The sequence below is a fragment of the Ambystoma mexicanum genome, chromosome 13 (assembly GCF_040938575.1).
Source record: "Ambystoma mexicanum isolate Mex_15411 chromosome 13, UKY_AmexF1_1, whole genome shotgun sequence".
NCBI lineage: Eukaryota > Metazoa > Chordata > Amphibia > Caudata > Ambystomatidae > Ambystoma > Ambystoma mexicanum.
Genome location: NC_090938.1, coordinates 546,672,796 through 546,698,561, shown reverse-complemented (window position 1 = coordinate 546,698,561; position 25,766 = coordinate 546,672,796). Strand labels below are relative to the sequence as shown.

Sequence of the window (25,766 nt, the reverse complement as noted above, 5' to 3'; positions counted from 1 at the left end):
AGCAACAAAATAATAAAATACAAATCCAGCTCAAGTCTGGGAGGGGCAGGGAGGCTCCTGCGGAAGAGAGAGATCGACCGCCCACTCTTTGCTTGGAAAAGCATCAGATCTGAAGAACGTTGGAGCTAGAAGACCCAAGGGCTCTAGCAGTATTTAGGGAGAGAGTTGGATGTAGTGGAGTGTCAGGCCCCAGAAAGCTGTGTGGATGATGCCAAGGGTCTTGAACTTGATCCTTGCAGCAACCGGGAGCCAGTGGAGAGATTTTGGGGCTGGGGAGATACAGTACCTGGGCCTGAAGAAAAGGATAAACCTTGCAGCCCTATTTTGGATTAGTTGAAGAGGGCAAAGGGAGGATTTAGGCAGATTGAGGGAGAGGCTGTTGCAGTAGTCCAGCCTGGAGAGGACCCCCATTCTGGAGATGAGGTTCTGGGGGAAGGTGAGGAAAGGGAGAATGCCTCCGAGGAGGTGCAGCTGAAAGTGGGCCTTCTTGGCAAGGTCCCTGATGTGAGGAGAGAGAGTGGTTGAAGATGACACCAAGGTTTTTTGCCTCTCAAGATGGTGAAGGGAGGGGGCCCATGGAGGCCAGCCAGAAGGTCGGAGGGAAGGAGGGAGCTGGGGTGCCAATGAGAAGGATCTCAGTGTTACTGCCATTAAGGAACAAGTTACTTACCTGTAACTGTTGTTCTCCAGCATGGGTCTGGCATGGATTCACATGCTCATGAATATTCCCCGTCGTCAGGCTGGGAATCCTCGGTAAAGAAAAAAACCAGTATCAGTTTCGTTTCTGATCTGTCTTTCGTAGTAGTAACCAATCACTGATCTCTGCGTCATACTGACCACAGCCAATGACTGCCCTCTACCTAAGCCCCGCCTCTGGCAGCCATCTTCAGATTTGGAAGCACGTGAAGTGGCAGTATGACCAAGTGAAGAGCCGCAGAGGGGTAGGCGGGAGGGTTCGCATGTGAATCCATGCCAGACCCATGCTGGAGAACAACAGTTACAGGTAAGTAACTTGTTCCTTCTCCAGCATGGGGTCTGGCATGGATTCACATGCTCATGAATAAAGAATACATAGCAGTACACACATGCACAACCACGGGAGGTGGCAAAGGCTCAACATTAAGCATTACACCAAACTCAACATTAAGCAATCTTACCTCCTCACCAGGCTCACCTCAGGCGAACAGGTTGCGCAGCACTGCTTGGCCGACCCTGGACTCCTCCCTGGAATCCCGATCGACGCAGTAGAATTTCGTGAAGGTGTGCGTCGACCTCCACGTAGCAGCCCTGCATATGTCCAGCAGGGGCACACCAGATAGGAACGCCGTGGTAGCTGCGATCGCTCTGGTGGAATGGGCTCTCGGACGGCCAGGCAGCGGTCGGTTTGCCAACCGATGACAGTACATGATACAGTCGGAGAGCCATCTGGAAATGGAAGCCTTCGAGAGAGCCTTCCCCTGATTGACAGGTCCAAAGTTCACAAAGAGTTGTGACGTCTTCCGAAAACACTTCGTGCGGTCCACGTAGAACTTCAGCGCTCTAGCCACATCCAGCGAGTGCAAAGTCCTCTCAGCCGGCGACGAAGGCGACGGGAAAAACACAGGCAACACCAAGGGTTCGTTGAGGTGGAAGTCCGACGGCACCTTGGGCATGAAGGAGGGGTGCGTCCTGAGCACCACCCTCGTGTCGTGAAAAGTCAAGTACGGGGCCTTGCAGGAAAGGGCCTGGATCTCTCCCACCCGTCGTGCGGAGGTGATGGCCACAAGAAACGCTGTTTCCACGACAGGAACTTCAACGGGGCCGAGTGCAGAGGCTCGAACGGAGGTCCCATGAGCTTGGTCAGCACCACGTTGAGCTCCCACGCCGGGGCCGGAGCCTTCACCGGCGGGAACGATCTGAACAGTCCCTTCATGAACTCTTTCACCAGACGATGAGACCACAAGGACGTCCGCCCCGTGGTTCTGGTGTACCGGGAGATCGCAGCAAGATGAATCTTGATGGACGCGTGTGCCAGTCCAGCTTTGGCCAGCGTCAACAGGTACGGCAGTACTTGGGGAGCCGTAATCCTTAGAGGGTTAATCTTCTGTGCTTGGCACCAGACAGAGAACCTCTTCCATTTGTGTCCGTAGCATTTAAGAGTCGAGGACGCCCTGGCCTTTGCAAGAACCTCTCTGCAGTCGGTCGGTATGTCGTATCCTCCAAACTCTAGCGCTGCAGGAGCCAGGCCTGCAAGTTCAGCGACTTCGGGTCGTGGTGGAGGATGGCGCCTCCTTCCCTGGAGAGCAGATCCGCGTCCACTGGCAGCTTGATTGACGGGGACGCTGACAAGTCCAGAAGGTCCGGGAACCATATCTGCCTCGGCCACGCAGGTGCGACGAGGATCATCCTGCACCGTGACCTCTTGAGCTGGTTGATGAGCCGGATCAGCAGTGGCAGTGGAGGGAACGCGTATAGGAACAGGCCCTCCCAGGGGAACGAGAAAGCATCGCCCATGCTCCTCCGCTGGGGAAACCTGCTGGCGAACCTCCGGCACTTGGAGTTCGTCGCCGTCGCAAACAGGTCGATCTGGGGTGTGCCCCACCGTCGGAAGAGGCGATCCACTAGATCCTGCTGTAGTTCCCACTCGTGGCACGAGCGCAGCTCCCTGCTGAGTGAGTCGGCGATGGTGTTTTTTATCCCTGCCAGATGAAACGGCACCAGAAACATCCTTTGGGCGACGGCCCAATGCCACAGGTCCTGCGCCTCCTTGGACAGTGCTGGGGACCTGGTTCCGCCCTGTTTCCTGATGTAAAACATGGTGGTGGTGTTGTTGGTGAAGATCCTCACCACCTTGCCCTTGAGGGACGGAAGGAAGGACCCGAGGGCCCAAAACACTGCACGGAGCTCCAGGACGTTGATATGGAGGGACTTCTCCGTCGGGAGCCAAAGGCCTCTCGCGTGCAGATTTTCGGTGTGCGCTCCCCACCCTTCCAGGGAGGCATCCGTGGTCACTGTCTCCTGGTGGCCTGGGGTCTGGAAGTCCATGCCCGCCGTCAGATGCGCGCGGGTGCCCCACCACCGGATAGCTCGTCGGAAACTCTTGTCGAGTGTGATCCTCTCCTCGAAGCTGCCCGTCGTTTGGATCCAGCGCGCGTCCAGGAACTCCTGCAATGGGCGCATCCGGAGCCTACACATGGGAATGAGGTAGATGCAAGAAGACATCATTCCGAGGAGGGACTTGATGGACCTCACCTTGGCCGCGTCGGCAACCAACATCCGCTGTACCTTGCCCAGGTTGGCCCTGGTCCTTTCCTCCGACGGGGAGGCCAGAAGGGACACTGTGTCGAGCTTCGCTCCCAGAAACAGTGCGTCTTGCGTGGGTACCAGGTGGGACTTGGCGTAGTTCACGGAGAATCCCAGGGACGACGAGAAGTTGGACGGTCCTTGCCGTGTGCTCCACGGCGAGCTCCCTCGTCCTGGCTCGGATGAGCCAGTCGTCCAGGTAGGGGTAGACGTGGATCCCCTCTCGGCGCAGCTGCGCCGCCACTGGTGCAAGGCACTTGGTGAATACCCTGGGTGCCGACCGTAGTCCGAAGGGAAGGGCTCTGAACTGATAGTGACGCCCTTGGACCACGAACCTGAGAACTTTTCGGTGCCCCTTTAGGATGGGAATATGGAAGTAGGCATCCTCCAAATCCAACGACGACAGGAAGTCGCCCTCCTCCAGCTGACCCAGGACGTGCTGGAGGGTGACCATCCGGAACTTCTGTGCCTTGATGAACTTGTTCAGCCGTCGTAGGTCTAGGATGGGGCGCCATCCTCCAGTCTTCTTCTTCACGAGGAAGTATCTTGAGTAAACTCCGGAGCCCCGAAGCCTCTTTGGGACGAGTTCGATGGCGCCCTTCCTGAGCATCGCCTTTACCTCCAGGAGAAGCTGAGGGACGTGAAGCTCTTTCCTGGCCACAGGGGGGACGCGCGGGCACCTTCTTTGAAACTCGAGCGCGTGGCCCTGGGCTAGGGCGTCCAGCACCCAACGGTCGGTGGAGATGGACTCCCACACGCTGACGAAGCTCGCCAGCCGGCCTCCCACCGGGGTGCTTCGGTGGGGGCCCGACCCCACGGCCGGTTCAATCCTGCTTAGACGAGGCTTTGCCGCCTTGACCTCCTTGGCGACGACGGCGGGGTCCGCCTGACTTGCCTCGTCCCCTGTAAGCTTCCTGAGACGACGAACGGGCCGCTTGACGGTAGGTGGAAAATCCGCCGCCGGGACCTTTAGAGGCGCCCTTGCCTCCGCCGCTCCGAAAGGGCGGCCGCCGTTGCTGGAGAACCCCGAGAGCCCGGGCCGTCTCCGTGTCCGCTTTAATGGCTTGAAGGGAATCGTCCACTGTTTTCCCAAACAGGTTGTTCCCATCGAACGGCATGTCCAGGACTCTGGTCTGTACGTCTTGACGGAAGTCAGTAGCCTTGAGCCATCCACGCCGCCTAAGGCACACGCTGTTGCCCAACTGGCGAAATCCAGTGTCGGCGATGTCCGTCGCAATCGTGATGGCGTGGTCCGACGCCACCTCACCTTCCTGCAAGATCTCCAGGGCATCCGCCCTCTTGTCCGGTAGGAAGTCCAGCAGGGGGGGCCAGTTTGTACCACAGCTCCCTGTCGTAGCGGGCTACGATAGCCAAGGCGTTGGCCGCCTTAATCGTCGTCGCTGCAGACGAGATGACCCTGCGCCCCATCGTGTCCAATTTCTTTCCCTCGCCGTCCGGCGGGGAAGTCGACGTGGAGGCCGCACCCCCCCCCGCTTTCTTCCTGGCCCCCGCGGAGACGACGGAGTCCGGGGTAGGCTGTGCCCGGAGGCACAAGGGGGCCACGTCCGGGACCCGGTACTTCTTCTCGTACCGGTCTCTTCTAGCCGGCGTCGTGGATGGGTTCTTGAGGAGGGCGAGGCCCTCATCCCAAATATCGTCCAGTAGAGGTACCGCGAGGACCGTCTTCCTCTTGGCCTCGCGCCGCTGATAAAGGAAACCTTGCTTCTTCTTCTCCTCAGGGCAGAGCTGGAAGAGCTCGGATGCCCTGGCGATCATGGAAAAGATCCAATCTCGTCGAGCGGGGAAGCCCGGGTGGGAGGTGACGACGGCAGATCCTCGTCGTACACCTCGTCGTCCGTACCCGTCGCGGCTGTGTCAGTCCCCGTATCATCCCCTCGAGTCATGGACGGGGAGGAGGGCTGAACGGGGCGCAACGGCTGAAAAGGAGGTGGAGGGTGAATCCTTCTTTTCTTAGGAGAGGGGCTGCCAGAAGGGCCTGGTTCCGGGTCCCCCGACGGGAGTGGTTCCTCCACTGGTAACGGCAGTCTCGTCCTTATCTCTGAGCACAAGGACTGTATAGCCAACAAAATGGCCGCCGAGTTGTCTTGCGGAGCTGGCAGAGGGGAGTCCGACGGGCGGTCAGGGGCCCCGTCGGTACCCTCGACAATGTCGTCGTCTCCTGCGTCGGGATCCCTCCCGACGGGCTGGTCTTCTTCCACGCCAACGCGGTGGTTTAAGACCTCGATCAGTTCTTCCTCAGAGGTTGAGGCCGAATCCACGACGACTTCCTGCCCCCCCTTTTTCTTCTCCGTCGGAGGTTTCACGGGGGTCCTGTCGATGGGCATAAAAGAGGACTCCCTCCGCGGTGGCAGGGAGACTCTGAGCCCCGAGGTCGCCACCACTGGTGTAGCCTCCACAGGCTGAGCCAGGGCCGCCGCGACTGTCTCGATAGAGGCCTTGGCCAGATGGATTAAGGCTTTCACCACCTTAGGTGCGCTCACCGCCTTCTCCTTGAGGGGGGGGGGACACTGCCTCGCTCCCCCTCCGCCTTCAAGCTCGACCGGGGCCTCTCCAGGAGCTACGCCGGGTGCTCGGCCTTCCTCTTACCCGACCCAGAGCGTTGGCTCGTGGTTGATGGTGCCGGGGAGGGTGCGCCCTGCCTGGCGCCCATAGAGCCCGACCGTTCGGCGCTCCCGGTGCCAGCGGACTCGCGGTGCTTGGCCTTGTGTTGGACCCCTGTCGCCGGGGCGTCCTCAAAGGTCTTAGAAGACCGCTCGGATTTCTTCCTCTTCTTCTCGCCGGACGGGCTCTTCCCTTCCAGCCAGTTGGCGAGACGTTGATGGCGGTCCTTCATGGTCCGCTCCGACATGTTGCCGCAAAACGCACAGTCCTTCTCCACGTGCGTCTTGTCCTCATGTAGGCAGTAAAGACAAAAGGAGTGTTCGTCTTCCTTAAAGACATTCTGCAGCTGGCATCCAGGGCAGACCCTGAACAGCTTTCCGGGCGTCGAGCTTCCCTTCTCCTGGGCCATGACCGAGATGGGCCTGAGAAACTTCTGGAGTCCTCCAAAAGCGTAGCTCGACGAAATCTTCACCCCTGAGGGGTGTAGACGAATCCGACACGGGTCCCCGTTGATCGGATGGAGAGTCGGTTGAGCTTGAGGCTCTTTTGACCGAAAAAACGAAGTTTTTGAGAAAAAACGTGAAAAAAATAGCACTAACGCTCGAGAGCAATAGCACGAGGATCCCAACACATGAACGTGCGGTAAAAATCTGAAGATGGCTGCCAGAGGCGGGGCTTAGGTAGAGGGCAGTCATTGGCTGTGGTCAGTATGACGCAGAGATCAGTGATTGGTTACTACTACGAAAGACAGATCAGAAACGAAACTGATACTGTTTTTTTTCTTTACCGAGGATTCCCAGCCTGACGACGGGGAATATTCATGAGCATGTGAATCCATGCCAGACCCCATGCTGGAGAAGGCAGAGATCGTTTGCAGCACACCATGCCCAAATAGCAGTCAGACAGTTGGGAATTAGAGAGGAAGACGAGGAGGCAGTGGAGGAAAGCTGCGTGTCGTCCGCATAACACTGGCAGTGAGGAGAGAAGGCAGAGCTCAAATGGGGTAGAGGGTCAAGGTAGATGTTGAAGAGTCACAGCGAGAGGATAGAGGCCTGAGGGATGCCACATGTAGGGATTGCGATGGAGGAGAGAAAAGGGCTCAGTTGAACCTGTGATGCACTGTCAAAGAGGAAGGAGGTCAATCAGTCCTGTGCCAGGTCTGTGATGTCAAGGGTATCACAGAGCCGATTTATACGAGTGGCATGATTGACCGTATCAAAGGCAGAGGAAAAGTCAAGAAGGATGAGAACGGAAGGAGAGTTGGAATTGAGATTTGAGAAAAAGTCTTCACAGGTATTCCGCAGTGCAGTTTCCATGCCTCTGATGCCAGACTGGTGGTTGTGGAGACAACCAACAGATTCAATGTGGTGGATCAGCTGGGAGATGACCAGTGTCTCCAAGAGTTTGCCCGTGAAGGATGTAATGGAGATAGGGTGGTAGTTAGCCGGGAAGGAGGGGTCGGCAGAAGGCTTTTTGAGGAGAAGTTACACAAGGGAGTGCTTGAGGAATAGCGTGAAGGAGCAAGTGGCAAAGGAGCGATTGCCAGCCTTGGCTGATTTCTGCAATGTTCTCCTGGATAGTTCTGGAGGAGCAGGGGAGCACCTGTTTTGAAGCGACTTTTATAGAGAATTCTTTTCTAGAGAGCTCATCCGGTGATATGGACGAGAAAGGAGAGTAGGAGGGAAGGGGAGTGTGGAGACAAGTGAGGCCTCAGAGCGGGTGAGAGAGAAGGGAGGGGTGTAGAGAGTTAGGGCAGGATGCCCCTAGTTTTGGTTATAAAGTGAGAGGCAAGTGCAGTGCAGAGGGCCTGGGATGGCAGAGGAGAAGTGGAGATTGCAGTAGGATTGGCGAGTTCTTTGCAGATTCTGAACAGTTCAGCTGTGTTGTTAGTGGGCCCAGCAATGCAGTTAAGTGCTCCAAGCAACAGATATAGTTCATGCAGACACCCAGCTTTGCACACCATTCAACACTAGTTGGTATTTAACTCAAGTAACACTCCTACCAAAGCATACAATCTGGCCCACAGGTTTGCACTTCCACACTTCTACTATACAGATTCATACCTCATTGGAGATCTCCAACCATTTCTGCCGGCACTCGGCTCCAGAGTAGTCCTGAAATGACACCTTCTCCCAGTCCAAGTGCGATTCGGTGGTTTTGAATTTTCCAATGTCTAGCACAGGAAGGTTGGTCTTCATGCTATCTAGCAGCAACAGCATGTCATCCTGGCACCAGCGCCCTACACAAAAGAAAAACAGAGCAGTATCAAGGGTATGAACCATGTGAGGTTTTGGCAAGGATTAGCATGCCATAGTTACTTGGCCTTCTCAAAAACAAATTCCCTAACTGGCACTTATTAGGAAGATTCTCCTTAAGGCCCTATTGTCAGGGTCCTCGGGTATATACTGCTGACTCAGCTACTATTAGTGTGGATTTGGCAGAGTATCCCCAGCCTAACTCAAAGAAGGTGGAATGGGGTGGTTCACAGGTACAGAATACACTTTTCATTAGATACTCAATGAGAAAAGTGCCACACACTATATCTGTATAAAAAATATAATCTTTAAATTAAGAAAAGGCAAAAAGAAAACAAACTCACAGGGTAATTAAAACTTAGTAAAAACAAAAAGGCCAACATGTAGCAAGAAAGTATCCATTTTAGAGTTCTGTTAGCGTCAAATGGGTTTGTCGGTAGTTTGGCAGAATTACTTCCGAACTACCACCAAACAGAATTATTGTTATCGCCACTTGGTCCTGTGCATTTACCACAGGATTACAAGTGGCGGTAGGCAGTCTTAAATCCACATTTTTTATGAGTCCATAGAACTGTATGAGGATTTTGGCAGAATTGCCACTGGCAGAAATTCCACTGGAAGTAATTCCGCTGATTTTTTTGGTGGTAAAGTGGAGGATTTACCTTCAGCATGATGCTGGAGGTAAATCATCGACTTCAAGGCCAAACTCGGCATTTGGCAAAGTGCTACAAGGGGCGGAAATTCAGTTTCCACCACTTTTATTATCAATCTGCCAAACTCGGAATGAGCCCTAAAGTCTTTCCTGAAAAAGAAATGACAGTGTAGTTAAGTTCACAAGAGACCCTGTGGGCAGTCTTTGGCAGGAGAGCGTTAACACAGTGTGAAAGGTCCCCCAAGGACCAGTTCCTGGAGTTCTGTTGCAGGAAGACCCCCAAGAGATTGTGAAGATAAACAAGAGGCTCAGGGATAAAGACAACAATGAAGAAAATACCTACTAGCATTGTCCGACAGTCATAGGAGCAAAACCCTTGTTGTTGGTCGTGGGAGGATAGCTCGGGGCAACATGCTTGCCTTAGAAGCAAGACAACACGGAGCACCAAAGGTTCGATCCCCGGGTCCGCACTTAAAAACCTCTGGGTATTAAGCACGTTATAAATGACCTATCAACATCAGAGATGGTTGCTTCACGGGTTGCTCAGTGACCAGCATAGACTACTGCACCGACACGCCAATACAGATGACACCCTCCAGACCCTTAGAAAAGAGGATTATTCTCGATTTGTAGAAACCCAGCTCGGGTGTTGGAGTCAGGCAGCAAAGGGGCACCTGCTTCTGGGTCCTGCAATACAGGTCTGGTGTGTTTCAGGCCTTCAGCCAGACGCTGTGATCCAGTTGCCCCATCCAGACTAAGGGAAAGGAGCACTGCTGGGGGTTCCTTCTCGTCTTCTTTGGCGATGCAGAGCTTTGCCTTTGGATTTCCAAAAAGGTGTTGGTGTAGAGATTTGGCTCTTCCTCAAATAGCAGGCCTTCCCGAGTGCAGGCGAGGAGATCCAGCTGTAGACACGTTGAGTGGGCAAGATTTACTGTGTTCACCTCCCTTGGGAACCATTGAGCGAGCACAGCACCAAATCACACCAAGCATAATACACAATTCAGAGCGGTGGCCAGCCAATGGCATAATATCCCTTCAAGCACAGTCTTAGGGAGATTTGTCATTGTTATGCTTCATCCCCTCTCCTAGTGAGACCCCCAGCACTTTTGCTGGACTTCTGGACCTTTTTCTTTCAATCCTGAATAAGTGGAGCCTTTTTCCACTCATTCATTCCTGTTGGCTCTGGCTTTTGGAACTCTATTCTACCTGTACTATGGAGTATGTCTGCTCCATAGCTCTTGAAGGCAACTTTATTTTACTACGGCAGCACACAGCTACAGGGCAGTGTTGCTAGGGACCCTTAAGGTCCTCCTTTAAGATTCCTTTTTCTGTTTCCCCGAGTAACTATCTCTCCCAAAACTCTATAGTCTGAGAGATTGGCACACATCACCTTCAGTGGCGTGCCAAAGGGATACCTAGAATCCCCCTTCTTTCTGCTCCTGTGACTTTTTAGTCACATAAACTAACTCCTTGTTATGGTTGGTGGCAGTGGACGTATTCTACCAACTATTGTGTCGTTTGTGTACTGCAGGCTATGTCCTTAGCCTCGGTAGTACAGAATAGGGGCAACCAAGTTGTTCTTTGTTAGCCCTTATTCTACCATTCTTGGAGGGAGAGGTCAGTGTGTGTGTTTTGCCTTTGGCGGGGACCCTTGGGTGTCCCCGCCTAGGCTCCAGAGTGTCTGGGCAAGCAGGAAGTGGGGGTGGAGTTTTCAACCTCCAGTCCCTTTGTCTGCAAGAGTGCCTGAATAGGACCAGCTCCTACGGGGGTCTGGCTGTCCTGATTGGACAGTCAAACGTCCCTTTCTGTAAAATGAGAGAGATTGCAGAGGAGTGTGTGCTGGAACTGTATAAAAGGTGAGGCTTCTAGAGTGAAAAGGAAGTTGACCACTGGAAGCTGAAGTAACCGAAGAAGAAGACGATCAGAGACGTGTTTAGACCCTTTGCAACACTGAAGTGACCACTGCTATCCTGACCCCATTTTCTGTGTAACGGAGGACCTCCGAAGAGGACGACTACTTCCCTTTGGCTGGTGGGAACAACCAGTCTTAAGAAGAACTTTGAATTGAGCCATCTCCCGAGGTCCTTTCCAGGGCTAGAGAACCCCAATACCAGAAGACGTGTTGATCATTTCAAGTGCATCGTTGTGGAAAGGCCGAATCCGTCCAAATCTTTGCTGAACCTGTAAGGATACTCCAGAGATCTGATCCAACTCCCCCAAAGCCCCTCAGAGCGTGGGACTGCAGGAAGTGAAGAAGATTGACTTGGCGATCTGTGTCCTTTGTTAGTCCTGCAGGAAAGGTGCCAAAACCGCAGAGTGAACCAAGAAGTTGCTGAAAGTCGTGCCCCAGATCCTCCCGAAACTGCTGGTCAGAGATCCCGTCCATTGTTCTGCCTTCAGTTATCAGACCAAGGAATCTGGAGGTAAGGTCCAGAGCTGCAACATCTTGGCGCATCGAGCACTAACATTTTCTTCTAACCTAAAGGTACTCTGGGGAAAAAGATATCACTTGCCCGATTCCAAGAAGTCGCTCCAGAGCATTCAAGTGCACGTAGAGTTGCCGAGGATAACCCCCTCTTACCTCCAACTCAAGCCACTGCTTGTGTCCCTTCATTGTGTCCTTTAAAAGGTCTTCCTTGTTAGTTGTTAACTTGCTGCTTCTATAACACTAGAGACTGGAAGAAATCCACAGGAACTCTTCGTATTCTGCTGCTTGTCAAGACTTTAAGCGCTCTCCGAACTGCCTTGAGCTAGGGTTGCGTTTTGGGACTGAAAAGACTTACTGGGTGAAGAAACCCTCTCTAGAATCTTGAATCAGGTTAAAGTTACACCAAATAACAATTTTTCTCCCTTTAGGTGACTTTACCAAATATGTGTTTGCAGGGTAAATGCATTACCTTAAGAACTGTTATGAACTGCAGGTGCGCATACTAACCGTTAATATAATAACATTGTGTTTTCTCTTTCTAAACGTTGCTACAAATGTGTGTTTGTTTATTTATTGATTGAAAGTGCCCTTTGAAGTGTATTCTCAAGTATTTTGAAGTGTCATAGCGTAAACGTCTAAAGTATTTAAAGGGATTCTGGTGCAAAAATAATAAATATATAATTTTATATAAATTATAAGTGTAAGAGTTTCTTTGGTGTGCCTGTCTAACTAGGTTCAGTATACTACCTAAAGCTCACATCTTCCTCTTAAGATAAGCCCGACTGCTCTGCCATTCTACCAAGGTCATGAGTTAGTAAAGACTGATACTAAGAGTTGGAGATCTACAAACTACTGGGATAGCTTACTAACGTCTAACTAACAGTAGGACTTTAGAAAAACTCCCTCAACAGACAGGCATCTACATATGTCCATCAAAACTGGTTTTCGGTTGAATACATCCCCCAATCCTGGGAGAGACACAGCCCCAGTGGCCAAAGATTGACACCTCCTCTTGCATACATAAAGAGGGACATGGGATAGTCGAGTGATCCCTCAGGACGGGCAAACAACCTCAAACCCCATTTTGATTAATGGAGGAGGGGATCCAAAAGCACCCATCCAGGAAGAATATGGGTTTTGTTTTGTTCACATAGTACAAGACCGCTCTCCGTACATCAAGTGTATGGAGGCTTCGATCAGCTGAGTTAGATGGATTTTGAAAGAAGGTAGGAAGTTCGATGGATTGGTTAACATGGAACTTTGAAATGAACTTAGGTGAAAAGCTAGGATGTGTTCGTAGGACAACTTTGTGGGAGTATGAAGAAAGGGTCTTGTATGGACAAAGCCTGTAGCTCACCGACTCCTCTTATAGAGGTGATGGCTACTAGGAATGTAGTCTTTTAAGTTAAGTGTTTTAGGCTGGCCTTGTGCATAGGCTCAAAGGGCGGGCCCCAGAGTTTTGAGAGAATGATATTAAGATCCCAACCCGGAGAATGGTTAGAGATGGGAGGGTATAGTCTCTTTACCCCTTCCATGAATGCTTTAATGACAGGAATTTCCCATCAGGACACTGTTTTGTGAAGTGGTGTAAGCCGACAAAGCCGCCCGGTGTACTTTGATGGAATTGAATACTAGGCCAGGGTCTAGTAGGTAAAGCATGTAAAGTAGAATGTTAGTTGGGGGTCATTCGATTGGGTTTATGGTTTGTGACCAGCACCATATCACAAATCTTTTCCACTTAATATGGGCTTCAATGACCCTTCGGACCAGCAACCAAGTACCACGTTCAATACCCTCTCCGAATTAGGATTTACCCAAAGAAGTACTGAGCCCACTCATGCCAAAAGGTAGAATACTCGATTGGGTGGCTGACTACAATTGTCTAGCTAATATTACTGCCATTTCACCCCTAGCTTGGACGGACCACCATCTGGTATCTTTCACACTTTCCACTATCAGACCCCCACCCCTACCAGTCACTAGGGCGCCGCCCACACTTACGAGAAATAAAAAGAACATCACTGTGGAGAGACTTATCCCGAACCTACTCCCTACACTTAACACACTCCCTGACAATTCTGATCCTGAGACTTTGGTTGAGGAATACAATAAAATCATGTCCACCTCGCTGGACCAAATCGCCCCCCTTAAACTTAGGTCAAGTAAGCCCAAAACGCACTTCAATAAATGGTTAACACCATTCCTTAAAAACTTAAGGCAGCAAAAAAGAAACTGTGAGGCCACCTGGAAAGAACTCCCTTCAGCAGCCAATAAACTCAAATTTACTAAACTCTCAGCCCTCTACAAAAAAGAAATTTGCCTAGCAAAACGTACCTCCTTCGACTCCCGCATACCCAAGCCAAATCAAATATGAAGGAATCATTTCCATCCTCAAAGAAATAGAGACCCCTTTAGCACTACCGGATACGTGCTCTAAAGACAAAAAATTGGTGTACAGAGATCCAAAATGCTCTAGCAAACAAAATTACCACACTACAAAACAACATTTCTTGCAAAAAAGCCTCCTTAAACGGCCCCCTCCCTTATAATCCTATAGAGAACCCCACTATTATTGAATCCACCCGCTTCAACTTCTCCAAAGTCACCATACTTGAAGTAGAAAGAATCATCTTGTCACTGAAACCCTCCAACTGTCAGGGTGATCTGTGCCCCGCACAGCTCATTAAGGATGCTGCCCGAGACCTCTCCCCCTTCATCACGAAATTAATCAATGCTTCCTTCTCCTCTGGCACTATCCCTACTAATCTAAAACAATCTTGGGTACTTCCACTGTTAAAAAAAAACCCACACTTGACCCAGCCACGCTTACAAACTATAGACACATCACGACTGTACCATTTCTCCTAAAAATCTTGGACAAGGTTGCCTACGTACAAATACAGAAATACTTGGAAGCACACCACCTACTAGGAGCAAGACAATCAGGCTTCCTTCCCCAACATGGGACCGAGGCTGCTCTCGTTGACCTTAAGAACCAGATTGATGAGCTTAGAGACAACGGCCAAGCCGCCCTACTCCTCCTCCTAGACCTCTCTGTGGCATTTGACCTGGTCGATCATTCTGTCCTATGCACCCACATTAGTACATCTGCTCACTTCTCTACTGAGGCCATCACTTGGATTAGATCATTCCTAAACGGTAGAACTATGAGGGTCTTCTCACCTACAGCACCAGCAGAACCTATACCCATCACTTGCGGTGTGCCACAGGGCTCCTGCGTCTCACTCACACTGTACAATATTTTTACCAAGCCCCTTTTCGATGATCTGGATCATCTCGGGATCACCTACACCAACTACGCAGATGATACCCAGATCCTCCTTCCGCTTTCTGGGGATTATGTAAAGGATTTGTCCTTGGTGAATAGAGTGTACATCATCATCCAGGCATGGATGGGCACACATGGACTATGCCTGAATGATGATAAAACTGAACTTAACATCCTGGGCACTACCTCTAGCCTAAAGAAACTAGGCCCAGTCTATTCCTCGTTCATAATTGATGGCAATAGTATCAAAGAAGGACATGAGGTCAAAACACTGGGTTTTTACCTGGACTCAAACTTCTCCGTTAACAAACAGGTGAACTCCTTAGCATCCTCCACGGCCTACATGTATAAACTGATCCATGCAGCCAAACCCTTTCTCTCTGATACTAGCTGCATGACTATTGCCAGAGCACTTGTATTGTCCCGCCTGGACTATTGTAATGCTCTTTATCTTGGGTCCTCCAAAGCCACCACTAGTAAAATGCAAACGCTTCAAAATAACGCTCTGAGAGCGGCCTTAGGCATCTCCAGAAAAGTCCACATCACACCATGTAGCCAACAAAATAACTGGCTCTCTATCAAAGATAACATTTTCTTAAAAACAGTGTCACATACTCGTAAATCTCTCAATAACGCTGCTCCTACTTACTTGGTCGACAGATTCCATAGACAGACCGCCCTGAGACCCACTACAACAGTATACAAAGACTGCCCATCTGTCCCCAACGTAATAAGTGCCGCCATAGGGGGCAACAGCTTCCCAGTGAAAGCTGATAAACTGTGGAACTCCCTACCTCCAACTCTTAGAATGGACCTGCCTTATCAAAAATTCTGATCTGAGGTTGTATTATGGTTCAAAACGTAGGCTTAAACACAATCTGGTGTTAAGTCGTTCGTACTCCACCCCCCCTCCACATACAATGTACCCTCATGTATATACTTGTATATTTGTCTATAAGCCTGCTATTACTGTGTATATTTGTCTATAAGCCTGCTACTACTTTGTGTTTGTATATATTCCTGCTGTTGTAACTAAGTTTCGCATATTCATGTAACTGCTGCGCCCTGTTACCCGCGGGTATGATCGCGCATTATAAATAATAAAACAAACAAACAAACTTGTTGAAATAGCAGTGTCTGGTGTTGGTTTTCCGTGCCTCTTTTAGGATAACCATACACTGTTGTGGAAGATTCAAGTGCCAAACTTTATGCTTTATCACTTAAGGAACCAGGCTGCCAAGTTCATAGATTGAGGATGAGGGTGGAGAGATGCTCCCTTGTGTTGCGTTAGCATGTTTGTAAGGGAACGGGAGCTTTATTGGGTTGCACATCGCCAGTTTGAGCAGATGTGGAAACCAAGGTTGTCTCGCCCACATAGAAGCCACCATGATTAGAGTAGCTTGTTCCTGGAGCATCTTGTGCACTATCCTGCTCAGGAGTGGTGTCGGAGGAAAAGCAGAAGCAACTTTCCCTTATCAGTTCATCCACAGGGCATTCCCTTTAGACCCTGGTTGGGGAAACCTGGACATTAAGTCTGGGCATTGGGCATCTAGGCTTGTGGGGAACAAGTCTTATGCGGGATAACCCCATTGGGAGAAGATTCCATCTAGGATATCTCTGTTGAGTTGCCACTTGTGCTCTTCTGGTAGAAGGTATCTGCTTAGAGTGTCTGCCAGAGCATCGAGTTCCCCTGTAATGTTTTGAGAGGTTAGGAACATGTTTCCGCTTGAGTGCCCACTTCCATATTCTTTGGGATAGCCTGGATAGACTTAGAGAGTGTGTGCCTCCATGTTTGTTTACGTAGAACATGGCAGTGGTGTGTCAGTGAGGACTTGCACTTTCTGATCTGAAAGATATTGCTGAAAGGCTTGAAGAGCTGAAGAACTGTCAGAAGTTCTAAGAAGTTGATGTGTTTTTGGGCTGTAACGCGTGTCCACTGGCCGTGGGCTGTGTGGTGGAGGAAGTGGGCCCCCCCCATCTGGCGAGTGAGGCGCCTGTTGTCTTATTGCTTGTGTTGGTGGAATGCGAAAGGGTTTTCCTTTAGCAGAGCATTGAAATATGAAACTATGCATCTTTCATATCAAATGTTGCCATTTAATCCCCCCGTTTTAAGAGTCATGCAACGCTTTTGAGGTGTGACGTATTTGTTGGCAGGATGCAGATCTAGTACTGGGCGCATGGACAGGTCTATCTTTGGCACAAGGAAGTACGCTGAATTAATACCCTGGTTTAGATGCTTTGCTGGGACAATCTCTATGGTGTCCTTTTCCAGCAGAGTCTTTCCTTCTACAATAGTATGCGCCAATCTTCTGGCGTCATCTTTCTGTGTCTTGGCAGGGAGATGGGTGGTTTTTGCAAAAGGTTGATGCAATAATCGCCCGTTACGGTGGACAACACACACTTGTCCAAAGTTATCCCCTCCCATGCATGGGTGAAGTGTGAGATTCAAACTCCTACTGGAGAGGCATGGGAGGGGACTTGTAGCGGTAGCGGTGCGTCATTGCTTGGGAGGGGTGGAGCCTCTCCCAGGTGAGGATCTGCCTGTTCCAATGGATCATTTATTTCCTCTTTGAAAATCAGAAGAGGAAGAATGCCCTTGAGAGGGGCCCCAAGTTGAAGACCGTCAGCCCTGATTGTACTCGGAAGAGCATTGCGATCCCCGACCTCGAAACCTTCTGGAGTTTGAGGAACCCCATTGAACGTAGGGTTTGTTGGTTAGCTGACCGAGGGATTTCGAAACTGTAGAAATCACAAATACAATTTTACCTAAGTTTTACCTAAGAAGTGACCAAATTTCACCGAAAATGGTAGGTAAAGTGGTATATGTATAGTGCATAATAGGTGAATAGGTGGGGTGTAGGTAAGGATATAAGTTAGGGAAGGGGTTGTTAGTGCAGGATTGCGGGGGGTTTCCCCCGAATTATAAAAGTATAGAAAGTAAAAGTTCATTTTCAGTGAAATAGATTCAGTCACTTCTCCAGTAGGTAAAATATTTTTGAATAAATCACAGACATCCGAGGGATTTAAGAGTATCCTACTCTTCCTTTGCGCTTTTGAGGGCATCTTTGACAGCCTTGCCAAAGAGGACATTAGGTTCCGCCGGTATGTTAAGGAGGGTAGCCTGTGTCTCTAATTTGAAACCGGACTGTCTAAGCCAGGCATGGCGCTTAATAAGTGTGCCTTCTGCATTGATGCGACCTGCATCGTCTGCTGCATCAAGATTGTTTTTGAGGATGCAGTTAGAGACCTGTTTACTCTCTGAGATGGTGCTTAATTGTTGTGATTTTAGGGGTTTTGGAAATGCTTCGACCTGGTCATCCCAATTATGGCAGCCATACCTAGCTAGGAGGGTAGAGTTATTTGCAATTCTAGCCTGATATGCCGCTGAAAGTGTAGAATATTTTACTTTCTTGGTCTGGCAGGGTTTCAGATGATGCCAGAGGGGCGCCAGCCCTCTTCCTAGTAGTGACAACAAGCGAGTCAGGTTTTAGCTGACCCCTAATATATAGGGTGTCTGTGGGCGCTGGTCTGAATAATCTTTCAATTCTAGGGTTAACCGCCCTTGTGAGGTTAGGCGTAAGTAAGGAGGGCTGTATACGTCTTTGTATAGACTTAACAGTGGGATAAACTAAGTGGCGGACTTCTTGTCGCCAAGAATGTCCTCCACCAAGTCCTTGTCTTCTTGTGCCTCTTGGGTGTCAATAGTGAAATGTTGGGCAGCCTTAAGCAGCAGTTCGTTGTAATGGAGCCAATTATCTACAGGTCAATCAGCCCTGGCGGTCAGGTGACTGGATGACATAGATATCATCATTGTCGTCATCATAGCATTAGTCCTGACTGTATTGATCTCCCTGGGAGCCGGTGTCTTGCGACCCTGGGGGATTAATGGCATACAAGTCGTGAGAGGGATCTTGATAAATCGATGTGGAGGGGCCTAAGGCAGAAGTGCTTGGCTGTGGGTCAACATCTGGCTTTTTGGCAGGAAGATGATGTTTTGCAGCCCCTTCCTGGGAGGCATCTCTAGGAGACGTAAGTTTTTCTGGGGTTTATCCATGAAGTCAACAAAGCATGGCATCCTTTTTATAATTTTGTTAAATTGTTCAAGGGTCCACTCATAGGTGGGTGGAAAACCTGAAGGGGTAGGGTTGATATGGGAGGGGTTCTGCTCTAAATGGAAATGGCAGTTTGGCTACAAAAGGGAAATAGGGATGGCAGAATATGATTTCTCTAAAAGGAGTAGATCTGCAAGACCTCCCACCGCTCTCCCTACTGTATGGACAGAGGCCTGTGTCTGGTTGTTGAGTCAGTCAGGCGTCGTCGACCATGGAGCTGTTCGCCGACGGCCTTCGAGCAGTTGGATGGTGCTGCGGCAAAAGCGGACAGTAAAAGAAAGAAAGAGAAGTCTATGATTAAACTTTGACTAGTCAAAGGCATCAGTCTGGAAAGGAACTCAGCTACTTGAGACCGACCACAATGGCGGAAAGAAACAATCTGAGGGACCTCGACGAGTGAAGGGCCCTGGGTACAGTATATGTCACACTAGGGATAGTATTACCAACACGCCCTGTCGACGTCAGTTTTCAACTTTCGAAAAAACAAATCTTGTAATACTCTGGGACTGGGACTAACACCGGATGTCAGACGTTGCAGAGCATGTGATCTAAGCAGGTCCACAAGCCTCAAAAATATATATACACCCTGGACGGTACAACAGACAGGATAGAATTGTTGGGTTACTTAGTAGCAGATTTGGAGTTCAAAGGGAGATGCACAACAGGAACAATTTATGTCACAAAAAAGTATTACTGTTGGGTTGTTGTGAATAAAATACGTCTAGACTCTAAAGGTTTTGCACGTGAGACAAAGTCACATGGGTGAAGGATATGGAGAATAGAGGAGCGTATTTGCTAAAAGAGTAAGGAAACTGGTGGGCACGATGCATCAAATTGTATTAAAGGAAGGCAGTACACAAGTTAATGTTAAAGGATATTTGTACAACACACTATCACCACCGGAATGGTCCCCTGGTGCTTTGGAGGCTCTGAAAAAGGGAGGAGAGGGGGCGGGGGGAAGGGTGAGTTAGTGGGAATAAGCTGGAAAGGTGCAAGAGAGCAGTGCTGTGCTGTTGGCGGCCTCAACCCGGTAACTCCGTTGGCTGGGCTTGGGTGTTTTCCAGTCGGGAGTCGTTGTGTGCTGTTGTGAGAGTCCATGTGTGGTTTGTTTTGTTGTTGCAGTGTAGTGATGGCTACACAGCCAGTGGTGGCTATGTTACGACCTGTACCATTAGTGCTGAGAGAAGGAGTGAGCGAAGAGTTGGAACAATTGTGTGAGATTGGTATTATAGACACGGCAGGGGCGGTAGAATGGATGTCTCCTTTGCAGGTTGATAGGAAACAAAGTGGCGAGATGCGGTTATGCCTGGACCTCAGACAGCTTAATAAATGTGTAGTGCCCAATATGTCAGAGAGGTCATAATTGATAGCAAAAGGGAAAGGATTACCAAGCTGGACTTAGCATCTGCTTATCACCAAATTGAGTTGGAACCTCACTCCTGAAAATTAACAGCATTTATTTCACATGAAGGAGTATTTCAATGCTGCAGGATGCCATTTGGTTACGTTTTTGCATCCTCAGTATTTCAAAAGGCCATGTACAAGCTGTTTAGTGGGATGAGAGGGGTTCACTGTTTCAAAGAGGACATATTTATTTGTTATGAGAAAGGAGAGGAGCATGATGGCATACATTGCTTGCCATAATCGTATTTCTGATGCTTGTATCTGCTTAGATTCATATGTTTTGCATAGGTTGCCGTCGAGTGGTACGTGCAGAGTATTGCAGGGCTTGTTTTCGAATTTTGATTGAAAAGGAACGCCGACTGGGCATGTCTGTTATACTATCCCTAGCATGGCGTCCGTTGTACCCTCAGAGCCTCACACGTCGAGGTCCCTCAGACTAAATTGTTTCTGATATGAGGGAGCATAAAGTGCATTTGCAATAAAAGCTAAGGTAGCCCCTGTGCCACAAGTGGAGTGTGCTTTGGGCGTGAAAGGCAGAGTTTTGTTTGAAAGGGAGTAGCAACTTTGAATGCATTTAACTATCCATTTTGAGATAGCTAATTTCGAGACATGGGCCCTCATTCCGAGTATGGTGGTAGCCATGGAGCAATTAGCTCCATGGCTGCCTCCCATACCGGTACCGCCTCCGGTGTTGTTCAATGGGGACTTACCGGTCCATTCTAGCCCCCAAAGGGCTCAATGGGAATGGGGAGGGCGCAAATAACGGGCTCGCAAATGGCAAGCCCGTTATTTGCGCCCTGGTCCCTTACGGTTCCCGCTAAGGGACCTCGACTTGGGCGGTAGGGGATTACCGCACTGGTCTCCTTACCGGTGCCTGGAATCCCCTACCGCCTAACTCGGAATGAGGCCAATGATCCCATTCTCTGCCAGTGGCTATGGACAAAACAAATTGATCAGTCTTCCTCAATGGCTTTGTTTTGTTAAGATAATACATTAGCTGTTATGAGGGCTGTAATGTATGAAGGCTCTTTTCTGCCAAATTGGTAGGGTTTTGGAAGAAAGCTGGAAGTTCTAGGGACTAGTTGACATGGAACTTTGAAATACATTTAGGAGAAAAACGGGGTGTGTTCTTAGAACCACTTTGTAAAAGGGATCTTGAACTTAGAGTGCTTGTAGTTCACTGACCCTTCTAATGGATGTGATGGCAATGAGAAAAGTAGTCTGTTAAGTGAGGTGTTTAAGTCAGATTTTATGCATTGGCTCAAATGGGGACCCATGAGCTGTGTAATAATATTTAAATCCCATCCAGTTGGATTAGAAATAGGTGGATGTAATTGTTTAACACCCTCCATGAATTCCTTTACTACTGGCACCTTCCACCAAGACACTTTAGTTTGAGAAATGGTGTATGTAGAGTGCTGCTAAATGCACTCTAAGAGAGTTAAAGACTAAACCTGAATCTAACAGGTAAAGTAAGTAGAGAACAATGTGTGAAGGAGAGCAATCAATTGGTTTGATGTCTTGAGCTTTACACCAGATAACAAAACATTTTCATTTATTGTAGTAGCAATGTCTGATATTAGGTTTGCGTGCCACTTTAAGGATGTCCATACATCTTTGTGGTATGTTTAAATGACCAAACTCTATCACTTGAGGAGCCAAGCTGCCAAGTTCAGTGTGTGAGGGCACGGCTGGCGTGTTGGGACAGCATGTTGTAAGGGTATGGAAGTTTCACTGCTGAGCAAAGGGAAATTGCAAGCAGGTGTGGGAACCAGGGTTGATGTGCTCTCATTGGAGCCATTAGAATGAGTTTGACTTGTTTCTGGTGCATCTTGCGGCTCATTAAGTTTAGTATGGGTGTCGAGGGAGAGGGGAGAAGGTAAGCAAATATCCTTGACCAGCTCATCCACAGAACCTTGCACCCTGTTTGGGGGTACCTGGATGCGTAGGTTGGGCATTCTGCGTTGTCCTGGGTTGCGCATGGATCTATGTCTGGTTGTCTCCAGTTTGCGAAGATGCAGTGCAGAATGGCTTTGTGCAATTGCCATTCTTGCCTCGATGGAAGCTGCAAGTCTCTGCTCAACACATTGGCTAGGCAGTTTTGTTCCCAGGAACGTGTTGGGACAGTAGGAGCATGTACTTTAATGCCCAATTCCCTATGTTCTGTGCTAGTTTGGACAGACCTAGAGAATGTGTTCCATCTTACTTGTTAATTTAAGATATGGCTGTAGTGATGCCTCTTAGGACTAGGACTTTTTTTCCCCGACGTAGATAAGGCTTCAAGCGCTTTAAACACTGCTAACAATTCTAGATAGTTGATGTGCTCCTTTTTCTCCCCACCCTGACAGTGCTGCGTCTGTGGTAAGAGTTCTACTGCCGGGGCGGTGAACGATTTTCCCTGCAGAAGGTTCTCCTTTGTCCATCACTGCAGAGAGTGAGCCAAGTTTTGCAAAAAGACCACTAGAATGTTCCACTGACCTCTTGCTTGCAACCATTGTTACGCCAGCAACTCTTGCATAGGATGCATGCGCAGCTGGGCATGAGATACTAGGTAAATGCAGGAAGCCATCATCCCTAGAAAGCACACGGCCCTTCGTGCGGTTATCTGACGACCAGCCACATAACCTCATTGCAGGGGAAGAATAAGGTGTCTTGTTAGAATTTGGGCCCCAAGAAACTGTTTTGTCTGGAAGAAGACGTCATTTGTTTCTCGTTGATTGAGAAGCCTAGACTCAAGAGTAGGTCAATTGTCTTGCGGGTGTTCTGACACTCTTGTGGTGTCCCTACTGTAATTAGCCAATCGTCAAGATAGGGGTACACTGGAATGGACTGTCTGAGCTGGTGGGCTGCCACTACTGCGAGGACTTTGGTGAATATTCTTTGCACTGAGGATATGCCGAAGGGAAGCACCTTGAACTATTAAATGAGTTGTTCTGACTTTGCACCCGAGATATTTGCTGTGCACTGGCAACATTGAAAAGTGAAAGTATGCATCTTTCATGTCCAATGTTGCCATGTAATCCCGTTTTAAGAGTGATTATTTCCTAAAGGGTTGTCATTCAAAACTTTTATAGTTTGACATATGTGTCTAATGGATGTAGGTCTAACACAGGGAGCCATATATAAATCCTTTTTGGGGAACAAGGAAGTATGTTGAGTAAACACCCTTATTTACCTTGTGACGAGGGACCAGTTTTATTGCTCTTTTTAGTAGAAGAGTTTGAATCTTGTCTTGTAGAATTTGCTGGTGTTCTTGCGAAATTCTTTGTGAGGAACTCTATAGAGTACACCTTGGACACAATGGAAAGTAGCCACTGGTCTGAAGTGATTCCCTCCCTGTGTGAGGGAATTATGAGATGCAACCCCCCTACTGGGGAAACATGGAAGGAATCCTGAATCGGACGGTCAGTTTTTGGGCAGCTTATTCTTTGGCGGTTGTTGCTCTAGAGCGACATCAAGCCACTTTGATAGGTGGATTGAAAGGGGTTTGACTGAAGTGTTGGCGTACGAAGGGGTTGACAAACCTGTTGTTGCACATGGATATGTTTGGCCACAAAAAAAGGTTTAATTTACTTACCTGTAACTATTGTTCTCCAGCATGGGTCTGGTGTGGATTCTCATGAATATTCTCTGTCATCAGGCTGGGAATCCTCGGTAAAAGAATAAACAGTTTCACTTTCACTTAAAAACGGTATTTCTCCTCTAAACCAATCACTGTCCTCTGGGTCATACTGCCCCACATCCAATGGCAGTCCTCACCCTAAGCCCCTCCTCTGGCAGCCATCTTCAGATAAGATAAGCACGTAAAGTGGCAGTATGACCAAGAAGAGCGCAGAGGGGTTGGAGGGAGGGTTTGCATGTGAATCCATGCCAGACCCATGCTGGAGAACAATAGTTACAGATAAGTAACTTAAACCTTCTCCAGCATGGGGTCTGGCATGGACTCACAAGCTCATGAATAAGGAATACATAGCAGTACAACATTACACAACCACGGAAGGTGGCAAGGCTCAACCGAAACAATGCACTCTTAGCTCTGGAATAGGCTCACCTCAAGCTAACATTGGGTACATGAGCTATTGGCGAATTCAATGTATGCCAATACCTCATGTATAGTACACAAAAAAGAAAAAACACCTTTTACCTGGGATGTGCATTTTATTTTTTGTGTACTATACATGAGGTATTGGCATACATTGAATTAGCTATGCAGTAGCCAGAGAGGGTCAGTAGTTTAAAATTAAGATTATGGACTGATGAAATAGACCAAGCCCGGTCTCTGGCCATCCCAGTGTTTCTCTAATCCATAACAAACAAAATCTGTCTTTTTGGCCATTTTGAGAACTTTGTCTCTAAATCAGCATATACGTGTTTGTTTGTATTATTAATTAGTCAAGATGCAACACTAAGGCCTTGTTGGTCAGTTTCCTGGTGGGATTTTTTGTTTGTAACACTTAGTACCATTACCATTTTTTGTTTGATCTGCAAAAAATATTATACAGATATAATGGTGTGAGATTTGTTTTACATGTGTTTCGTTGTAGGACCTTAAGGCCTACCTAATGAATAATTAACTTTTTTTATTGATGTGTATGCCATTTTATGGATTTGGTCCAAATTCATTTAGGATAAGCCGAGGCCTGATTAGGGCTAGGCCATATTGAAGCATAGCATTAAATTGGTTCATTTAGTGGACTCCCCTTTGTGTATTAGATCCTCACCACCTTGCATTTCAGAGATGGTAGGAACGACTTGAGGGCCCAGAACACTGCCCATAGCTCCGGGATGTTGATATGAAGATCCTTCTCCCCCGGCAGCCACAGGCCTCTGGCGTGCAGATGTCCGGTGTGCGCTCCCCAACTCTCCAGGAATGCATCCACGGTGAGTCTCCTAGTATGGAGGTGGGGGGAGAGGGGGTGGAGTTTGAAAGCCTGTGCCTTGGGTGATGTTTGAGCGGATGCCCCATCATCCCATCGCCCGATGGAACACTTCATTGAGAGATCTCTTGTCCGTGAAACTTCCGGACACCTGTATCCAGCGGGTGTCCAGGAATTCCTGAAGGGGTTGAATCTGCAACTTGCAGAGACGGACGAGATAGATGCAGGACGACATCATTCCCAATAATGACTTGATGGGCCGCACCGTGGCTGTCTTCGTCGACGACAGCTATTGCACCTTTCCTTGAATGGCTGCTAGCCTCTCCTCGGAGGGCGATGCTAGGCAAGACACCATTGAGCCGGTCTCCTAGGAATAACGAGTTGGCGTAAAGCAGGACTTCGTATAGTTCATGGAGAATCACAGATCAGTTAGTAGCCAGACGGTCATCTCTGTGTTTCCGGCAGCCAGATCCTGCGAGTGGGCGTGAATCAGCTAGTCATCCAAGTACGGGTATACGTGTATGCCCTGTAGACACAGATCGGCTGCCACTGCGTCAGGCATGTCGTGAACACTTGGGGGCACACTCCAAGCCAAAAGGTAGGACCTTGAACTGGTAGTGCTGTCCAAGCACTACGAAACGTAGAAACTTAGGATGTTTCTTGTGAATGGGGACATGGAAATAGGCATCCTCCATGTCCAACGATGCCAAGAAGTCTCCTTTTCCCAGTTCCCTGTCTTCTTTCTGACTACAAAGTATCTGGAATAGATTCCGCAGCGCGGGGACATTGGGGAACCATCTCTATCGCAGCTTTTCGCAGCATGGCTCGTACCTCGTTGAGAAGCT

The 25,766-nt window shown here is 49.0% G+C and overlaps 1 protein-coding gene across 9 annotated transcripts in view; it reads right to left on the bottom strand.

Annotated features, from left to right (window-relative positions):
• UBTF (upstream binding transcription factor) overlaps window positions 1–25,766 on the bottom strand; it is a 291,891-nt gene that overhangs the window by 193,887 nt on the left and 72,238 nt on the right. For all 9 annotated transcript variants that reach the window (XM_069634300.1, XM_069634304.1, XM_069634303.1 and 6 more), the window contains exon 3: window positions 7,968–8,143. In XM_069634300.1, coding sequence (XP_069490401.1) covers window positions 7,968–8,143 — 176 coding nt within the window. The remainder of the gene's footprint in view (window positions 1–7,967; window positions 8,144–25,766) is intronic.